The sequence below is a fragment of the Paroedura picta genome, chromosome 10 (assembly GCF_049243985.1).
Source record: "Paroedura picta isolate Pp20150507F chromosome 10, Ppicta_v3.0, whole genome shotgun sequence".
Taxonomy (NCBI): domain Eukaryota; kingdom Metazoa; phylum Chordata; class Lepidosauria; order Squamata; family Gekkonidae; genus Paroedura; species Paroedura picta.
The window spans coordinates 68,135,304-68,145,017 of record NC_135378.1 but is presented as its reverse complement, the minus strand read 5'-3'; the positions used below and the strand labels follow the sequence as shown (position 1 = coordinate 68,145,017).

General features: G+C 46.2%; 1 protein-coding gene across 1 annotated transcript in view; it reads left to right on the top strand.

The window, feature by feature from the left end:
• The first annotated feature begins 1,944 nt into the window (after positions 1 to 1,944).
• LOC143819243 (cytochrome P450 2U1-like) overlaps positions 1,945 to 9,714 on the top strand; it is a 36,148-nt gene continuing 28,378 nt past the window's right edge. The window contains exon 1 of the mRNA XM_077300653.1: positions 1,945 to 2,941. Within this exon, the coding sequence (XP_077156768.1) occupies positions 1,960 to 2,941 (982 nt within the window). The 5' untranslated portion in view covers positions 1,945 to 1,959. The remainder of the gene's footprint in view (positions 2,942 to 9,714) is intronic.

Below are 9,714 nucleotides of genomic sequence, written 5' to 3'. Positions count from 1 at the left end.
CCTTTGTTTAGTTTGAAATGCAGCATGTACGTTTATTCAATTAAATCTCTATTTGTGGCTCTCTGTTCCCTCCCCCCTTGAATCCAAAATCATTTTAAAATGCTGGAACAGCTGGGTTATTGACAGCACTGGTTCCAGCCAGTCAGAACTGTGCAGATTTCGGGTGCAATCACACAGAAACAGTTTTTTTAAAGTTCAGTTTGGGAGAGGTGTTTGAAACTGGTAATTGGGGATTCCTTGCTAAGAGGAGTAGAGGCGGAAGTGTGTAGACCAGACTTGTTGTCTCGAGAGGTCTGCTGCCTACCTGGTGCACGCATCAAGAGTGTGACAGAATGGCTGGACAGGCTCATCAAACCTACAGATCATTACCCCTTCCTTCTCACCCATGTAGGAACAAGTAATACTGCCCAGCAGAACATGGAACATATTTAAAAAGGCTTTGTAGATCTGGGGGAGAAACATTATGCAAGTAAATGACTGGCTACATCAGTGGTGTCGACGGGAACAATTTGAATTTCTGGATCATGGTCAACGATGTCAATATGAGGCGCTATTATCAGGAGACGGCATGCACCTCACAAGGGACAGAAAAAGTATTTTTGGGAGGACCCTTGCACACCTGTTGAAGAGGACTTTAAACTAGACAAAGGGGGTAAAAGGTAACGGTATCCCCTGTGCAAGCAGCAGGTCATGTCTGACCCTTGGGGTGACGCCCTCCAGCGTTTTCATGGCAGACTCAATACGGGGTGGTTTGCCAGTGCCTTCCCCAGTCATTACCATTTACCCCTCAGCAAGCTGGGTACTCATTTTACCGACCTTGGAAGGATGGAAGGCTGAGTCAACCTTGAGCTGGCTGCTAGGATTGAACTCCCAGCCTCATGGGCAGACAGCTTCAAACAGCATTTCTGCTGCCTTACCACCCTGCGCCACAAGAGGCTCTCTAGACAAAGGGGGAGTGAGACATAAATTCAGAACTTGGTGTGATGGCAAGATCTGAACATGAGAAGATCTCAAATCTACAGGGAATGTTACATAAGCAGGGAACTACTAGCTTACAAGGAAGTTCAAAAACCAAAACCATGATGCACACAAAGGACGGATTACGATGTCTACACTAATGCACAGAGTATGGGAAACAAGCAGGAGGAACTAGTAGTCGTAATAGAGGAAGGGGTCTATGGCCTAATAGGAATCACAGAAACTTGGTGGGATAATACTCACAATTGAAATATTAAAATTGAGGGGTACAATCTATTCAGAAGGGACAGACAAGCAATTAAAGAAAGGGGGGGTGTAGCAATATATGTTAGGAATCTTTATACTTGTGAAGAAATACAGGTACCAGAGTATGAAAGTTCAAGTTGAGTGTATTTGGGTAAATATAAAAGGAGTAATAAATGAGAGTGGTATTATTGTGGGGGTCTGCTATAGACCACCAAGCCAGTCAGATGACTAAAATGAGATACTGCTAGACCAAATTACACAATTTTTAAAAAGGTGGGGGAAACAGTGGTCAAGCAGTAATGGGTGACTTCAATTACCCAGATTTGTGTTGGAAGACCAACTCTGCTAAAAATGCAAACTCCGTTAAATTCTTAACTTGTCTTGCCGACAGCTTCATTTCCCAGAACGTAGATAGGGGAACCAGTAGAACTATTGAAAATCTTATAAGATGATGCAGTTAAAGTGCTACACTCAATATGCCAGCAAATTTGGAAAACTCAACACTGGCCACAGGATTGGAAAAGGTCAGTTTACATTCCAATCCCAAAGAAGGGAAATGTCAAAGAATGTTCAAACTACCGCACCATTGCAATCATTTCTCATGCTAGCAAAGTTATGCTCAAAATCCTACAAGCTAGGCTCCAGCAGTATGTGGACCGAGAACTTCCAGAAATACAGGCAGGATTTCGAAGAGGCAGAGGGACTAGAGATCAAATTGCCAAGATATGCTGGATCATGGAGAAAGCTAGGGTGTTCCAGAAGAACATCTACTTCTGCTTCATTCACTATGCTAAGGCCTTTGATTGTGTGGAGCTCAACAAATTGTGGCAAGTTCTTATAGACATGGGAATACCAGAACATCTTATTTGTCTCTTGAGAAACCTATATGGAGGTCAAGAAGCAGAGGAGCCTGGGCAAGGGCTTGGGCGGCAGGGCGGCGCCCACGCAGCAGCATCGAGCAGCGCCAGCGGCTACTGCCCCTCGCAGGGGGTCGCCGTCTTCCAAGACGCTGCCGGTGGCCTCCGCGGCAGATCCCACCGACTCAGCGGGAGGCGATGGCCTTTGCGAGGCTGCGGAGCTCGAGCCCTGGGGCCGAAGCCTGCCTGGCCCAAGATGGGGAAGCCCCTTGAGCGCGCGAGGTGGGCGTCCCCGCCGCTCCGCCCTTCCCGCCGGCAGCCGACCAACCTGAGGGCGGGGCGCGGAGGGGGTGGCGGGCGCCGCGGGCCGCCTCAGCCAGAGCCGTCGGGCACCATGGGCCGCGTGGAGGAGCCGCCGTCCGCGCTGCTGCAGGACCCCCTCAGCTCGGCCCTGCTGGGCGCCGCGGGGCTGCTGCTGGCGCTGGCGCTGTGGGGGCTGCTGGGCCGCCGGCCGCCGCGGGGGCTCCCGCCCGGTCCGAAGCCCTGGCCCTTGGTGGGCAACTTCGCCTTCGCCGTCCTGCCCCACTTCCTGGGGCGCCGCCTGCTCCGAGCCGTCGGCCAGCCTTACCCCTACGAGGACGCGGCGCCCGGCAGAGGCTCCCCGCGGCCGTTGTCAGTGCACCTGCTATTAACCAAGCTGGCCAAGGCGTACGGCAGCATCTTCTCCTTCTTCGTCGGCAGCCGCCCCACCATCATACTCAGCGACTTCGAGGCCGTGCGCGACGCCCTGGTCCTCCAGGCCGACGTCTTCAGCGACCGGCCCACCTTGCCCATCGTGACCCTCATCTCGGAGGAAAAGGGTAAGGGAGCCGAGGCTGCGGGCGCTGCAGGAGGGCTGGCCGGGGAGCCTGGCTCGAGGGCGCTGAGGGCGCGGGCACCGTGGTCCCCACAGCCGCGCGAGCAGGAGGCCAGCCAAGGCCAGCGAGTGACCCGCAGGGCAAACTTGGTGTAGTAACATGTTCGGTTCTGGAACAAAGATGTTTGTTCTGGCTGTTCTGCAATTGTTCAGTCTTCTTTTTAAATGCTTGTGTTATAGGCCATGCAAGGGAAATTTTACAAGACCACAACAAACAGGCAGCTTCAAAGCAAAAAGGTTTTATTCAGGATACATGGTTTGCAAAGCATGGAGAGAAAGCACCTAAAGGGAAGGGTGCCGTCTCTGGAGTCTTGGATACAATACAGTTAATTTTATAACCCCCGACGCGTCATCCCTATCTGTCCCTCTAACCAGTCAGGTTACGCGGAGGGCTCCCAGTCTAACCTATCACCGACGAATATATCTTATTTCATTTTAATTCTTTGTTTCAGTGATTACATAGAGCAGTTATTTCTGTAGATATGTTTCAGAAGCTACATTTTACAGATTCAAGGTTACCTGGAGAAACAAAGAGATAACTCTATATACATGTGATGTTACAGTAGCCAGCAATACACTCTGTCTGACCTAAAAATAAACCATGAACAGACTGTGGCTAAAGTGTGTGTATGACTAAATTGTGTTCCACAAACTATACAATCCATATCAATTCCCCCCTTTTGATTTTTAACTCTTCTTTGTGGAGCACATTAACATTTTCTCTCTATCTCTACTGTCATAGTCTCTTCTTCACTTAAATCTGTATTTGGGAGTGGTTTATACTCCCCCAGGGCTAATATTTTAGCTTCTGTTTGTCTGGAAATTATGTTTTCTATAGCCCTTTTAAAATTATTTATTATCATAGGAATAAGACATGGCAACAAGAGACAGAGACCTAGGATTAAAATAATTCCTCCTACCATAGTTTTAATACCTCCAATTCCCAAAAACAAGTTTCCAAACCAATCATTGACATTTAATCCATTCCAAGTTTGTACCGGGACATGGGCAAGACCTGTCATTTTCTGTGTAATTTCTTGAATAACATTCTGATCATCATCTATTTCAAGACAACAATTTGATAGATTAAACTTTCCACACACACCGCCCTCAGCAGTAAGTAAATAATCCAAAGCAAGTCGATTTTGATAGATTGCACTTCTAAATTTAGTTTGCTTCTGTGCTATTAGGTTCAAAGCTCTAGCAGTTTCATTAGTAATTAGCTCTACTACTGCTTGTATTCTAATAATGCGATTTAACATATAAATTGGGGTCCTATATCCATAAGACCCATCCTTAGCCCAAGTAGCTGGTCCATAGTACTGTACAATTCTTTCAGGTGGCCACTCATTGTCTTTCCACTCCCCTATAGTTAAAGCACGTTTCTCTCTTGGTTGATAAACTCTTTCCCCAAGAGATTGCCCTTGGGCTCGTGGGATGAGGAAGAATGATGGTCTGAGCGTCCCTAATGTACAAGTTCCATACCATCCTTCGGGTAGGTGTGTATAAGCAGTTGTCCCACAAATCCAATATAGGCCTGGTGGGGCCACCCAGGGATAAGAGGCATTTCCAAATTTCCAAATCTGAGCACAAGTATCTGTTAAATTTTCCCATGGGTTAAGCAGAGTAATATTTGACTTTGTCCACCAAATAGGAGTGGTACCATTGAAAATATGAATTCCTTTACAGTTTAAGTGACCCATAAATTGTCTTTTAGACATTGGATCACTCCTTTTGGGCATTTGAATACAATATTGTCCCACCAGAGAGGTGTATAGGGGCCACTGATTTTGGCCCTTATGGGGCTCAACTAAACCACTATCATATGGAATTGTAGTATTCCACTTCCACTCTTGGGTTTCCCAGGGCCATTGGTCTCCTATATTTGTGCCACCACAAACATAACAATTAGAAACATTTAGACTTACTGCAATTTGCTGAGCCAATTCTAAAAATAAATTAATAGGCTTTTCAGGAACAACATCAGGAATTTTGGCTTCTTCCCAGTATTTATGAAACACTTGATGTTTTTGCATGGCTATTTGTTCAGACACTATAGCAATGAACAGGAGAACTGCTGGATCTGAACCAGTACCATCAATTAAAAGACTAAAGCTGTTCACATAAACACCAAAAAATTCTCTTGGTTGTGGAATTACAAAGGTAACAGGGTTACAATGACCTATTGAACATTTTGGAACAGCTTTGCCCTTTTTCAATGATGGCTTAGTCTTTACAGAAGGCAGCCAGGTGGCCCACCTAACACAATCCCAAGAGGGTACAAAATAAGTGCTTTTATATGTGAACCTCCTTGTACATCTTGTCAAACCTATTGCAGCTCCCATATACTTATCATTGTGCGCATATGCCAATTCCCATGCCAATCCTCCACATGTCCCCCTTTTTCCACAGCACATACTTCTTGATAAAAACATCTTTGAGCTCATGGATGCCATCTACTGGCGTCTCAGAGGTAAGGTCCCAAATTGAATATCCATATAACATTTCAAAAGGAGACAATTTGATACCTGTTCTTGGTTTAATTCGAATATTAAACAGGGCCAAGGGAAGTACCTTAGTCCAGGGGAGGTGACTCTGCATAACTAGCTTCTTAAGCATATTCTTGAGAGTCTGATTCATTCTTTCAGTGGCTCCTGAACTTTGGGGATGCCACAGGGTATGGAGGTTCCATTTTACCCCAAGTAGATGCATAATGCCCTGCAACACCTTCCCAGAGAAATGAGTTCCTCTGTCAGAGTCAATCCTTTCAGGAAATGAAAATCTGGGCCCAACTTGTTCCAGGATTAATTTTGTAACCACATTGGCAGTTGCCCTTACAGTAGGAAAGGCTTCCACCCATCCAGTAAGTTGGTCTGTGATCACTAAATGATGCTTATACCTGGCCACCAAGGGTAGATCAATGAAATCAACCTGAATGCTTTGAAAGGGTCTGACAGCTAAAGGCCGACCACCTGGCTGAGTTTCATGCCCCCCCTTCTTATTAATCTTTTGACAGATTATACAAGTTTGGGTTATTTGTTTGGCGATGGTCCATACACGGCTTCCCATAAACTTTTGAAGGAAGGCATCAACTAGGGCACTGGCCCCCCAGTGACCTCCCTCATGTAAAGCTTTAAGAACTTCTCTGGTGACTCCTTCTGGGAGCCATGCACGACCATCGGGAAGGGTTAACTGACCATCTTTTTCTTGTGCTCCTTGAGCCTCAGCCTTTTCTCTCTCCTTCTGAGAATATACAAAAGGGGGTTTGGGGCCTATTCCCTGAGGAATTAACGGTGCTAGGAGAGCGGAGGAAATTAGCTTCCCCATGGCAGCTTGTTTTGCCTTTTCATCCGCCCACCTATTCCCCAAGGCCTCAGGAGATCCACCCTTTTGATGTCCTTTGATGTGAATAACAGCTATTTGAGAGGGTCCTTGTAGTGCTTTTAAAACCTCTTGAACTATTTTAATATGGGCGACCGATTTTCCCCGTGAGCTTAAAAGTCCTCGTTCATTCCAAATTTTTCCAAACACATGGACCACTCCACAAGCGTACTTTGAGTCTGAATATATGTTTATGCTTCTGTCCTTCCCTAGTTCCAGGGCTCTTTTGAGGGCAAACAGTTCTGCCGTCTGAGCTGACATAGATGGAGGGAGGGCTCCAGATTCAACCTCTAAGCCCCCTTCCTCCACAATGGCATACCCACTGTGTCTTTTGCCATTAATAACTCTAGATGACCCATCTATAAAGAGATTAATGGCTCCTTCTATGGGGGAGTCTTCTAAATCCTCCCGTACCTTAGTTTGCAATTCAGTAATTTCTATACAAGGATGATAAAGAGTCAGAGCATTTCTCATAGCAGGGGAAAGACCCAATACAGGGTTTGATCCCTCCCTTGACTGGAGAATTAGGTCTGGCCTTTCTAGAAGGATGGCCTCCAGCTGAAGAAGTCTCGAGTCTGTCATCCACTGCCTTGCTGTGTGGGTCAAAATTGATCTAATCTGATGTGGGGAATGCAATAGCAAGGTTCCTCCCCACACAAATTTTCTTGCCATTTTCACAGCCAAACTTGCAGCTGCACAGGCCTGAAGGCAGTGGGGCCATCCTCGAACCACGGGGTCCAACATTCTAGAAAAATAGGCTATTGGTTGTTCCATCCCACCTTTTTCTTGGGTTAGAGCCGCAACCATAAATCCCTTCTGAGCCAAAACATACAAGTGAAAGGGCTTTTTTAAATTTGGCAGTCCCAGAGCTGGAGCAGAGAGAAGGGCTGCCTTAAGGGCCCGAAAAGCTTTGACCTCCTCCGTGGTCCACTCTAATCTGTCAGGTTGTTCATCCCTCAGTTTAGAAGTTAAGGGTGCTGATAGGGAAGCAAAATTCTCAATCCACATTCTACAGAAATTGACTGTTCCCAGAAATCCTCTAAGTTGTTTCTTTGTCTGTGGTAAGGGTAAGTCTTGGATTCCTTGAACTCGTTCGGGATCCAAGATTTTACTCCCCTTCTCTAAAATGTGTCCAATATATTTCACACGCTCTTGACAGAATTGCATTTTCTTTTTAGAAACTCGCAACCCCCTGTCAGCCAAAAAATTCAACAAGCTGATAGATCCTTCTCGAACCTCACTATCACCTTCCCCACTGAGCATCAAATCATCTACATACTGAGTCAGAGTGACCCCTGCTGGTGGAATCCACTCACTAAGAACTTGCTTCAAAATTTCACTAAAAATAGTAGGAGATTCTATGTACCCCTGGGGCAGCACTTTCCACTGAAAACGGGTTATCAAACCAGTAGTGGGGTGTGGCCACTGGAAGGCAAAAAGTTGCCGTGCCTGCTCAGCAAGGGGGACACAGAAGAAGGCCGATTTCAGATCAATTACCGTGTAAATCCCATGCTCAGGGGGGACGCTGTTCAAAGTGACATAAGGATCTGGAACAATAGGGGCCCTAGGGATGACAGTTTTATTTATTTCTCGGAGATCTTGTACCATCCTATAGGTTCCATCTGGCTTTTTAACAGGGAGGATTGGAGTGTTGTATGGAGAAACAGAGCTCTCCAACAAGCCATCAGCCAGCAATTCGGCAATAACTGGCTGAAGTCCTTTCTTAGCCTCCTCTGTAACAGGGTACTGTTTAATATAAACTGGGTTGGCATGCTTGAAAGAGACCATAATCGGTTCAACATTCAAGAGGCCGGGGTTTCCAGGAACTGCCCACACAATGGGAGTAATTTTTGTTTCATCTTCTGCTCTTAGTGCCCCCTGAAAAACAGTACAATTTCCTTCTCCCAATTTTATGCTTATTCCCAATTTTACCATGAGGTCTCTTCCTAACAAATTCAGTCCACTCTGAGGCATCCAAAGGAAATCATGTAAGAGTTCCCCTTCTTTCTGTCCCTGCGGTTTAATCGCAAGGGGAGCCAGAATTGGAACCTCCGTGGGGATGCCACTTACCCCCATGACACGCATTTTTCCCTTAGTTTCTTTCATTCCAATTATGCGGGAAGATAGAGTAGACCTGGCTGCTCCAGTATCCACCAAAAAATCAACACATTGTTTGTTGGGTCCAACCTCCAAGGTTAACATGGGCTCCGTGGAGGATGGACCACTATAAAGGAAACCCTGAACCCCCTATTCTTCATCTTCATACTGGAGGGCTTGGAGGTAGGTATTCCGTTCATCCCTCCCCCTTCTATTAGGGCACTCCTTCTTCCAGTGCCCAGTCTGTTTGCAAAATGCGCAAACATTTCGGGGCAGAGGAGCTGGTGGCTGGGAAGATTCCTGTTTCCACTGAGGGGGTTGATTCCCTTTCTTCTCCCGGTACCCCATTCCTGGTCTAAGAACTCCCCGTCCTTTCCCTCCTTTTTCTTTTCCCTTCCACTGTGTTTTATTCATCTCCTGCACTGTCTGTACCATCAATTGCACCTTTCGTCTCTCCTTTTCTACTTCTCTCCTTACCATTACCTTCTGTGCTTCATTTACTAGATCAGATAAGGGTTTATCCACCAATCCCTCAATCTTTTGCAATTTTTTCCTAATGTCAAAATAAGAGCCAGAAATGAACTGGAGTTTCAGGGTTGAGGCATTTTCTTCAGCATCTGGATCTAACCCCGTAAAGCGTCTCATGCTTGATTTCAGTCTATCCAAATACTCCTGTGGAGTCTCATCTTTTTTCTGGGGTTGTCCAAATGCCTTTTCTAAGTTCACAGTCTTAGGGACTGTTCTGCTCAATCCCTTCAGAAATAATTCACGGAATTCTGTACAAAATTTCCGGCCAGCCTCACCCTGAACATCCAGATCCTCTGGGGTCCCACTTGGAACTATCTTCTTAGCATCTTCCATAGTCCTTGGCTGTGCTGCTCCTCCTCTCTTAATCCAAATTTTCCTAGCCTGTTCTATACCACTATTAATAACCTCATTGTTGGTTAATTGTCTGCTAATATGCAGTATTTCAGTAGGTGTAAAAAAAGAAGGTCCCAAAAGTCCATCTAATTGTTTAACAATTCCTTCTGGGTCTTCTTGAATTTTGGGGAGATGCCCCCTCATTCCCCGGATGTCAGCAGAAGTAAGGGGCACCTCAACATAGCCAATCTGGTTATTTCCCTGGGGAACCTGGCGAAGAGGGAACACGGTGGCCACATTCGATTTCGGGGCCGAAGCTTCCACATTAATGGCTGGCTGTCCTGAGGCTGCCTGCATTGTTCTATCTCCCCAATATTC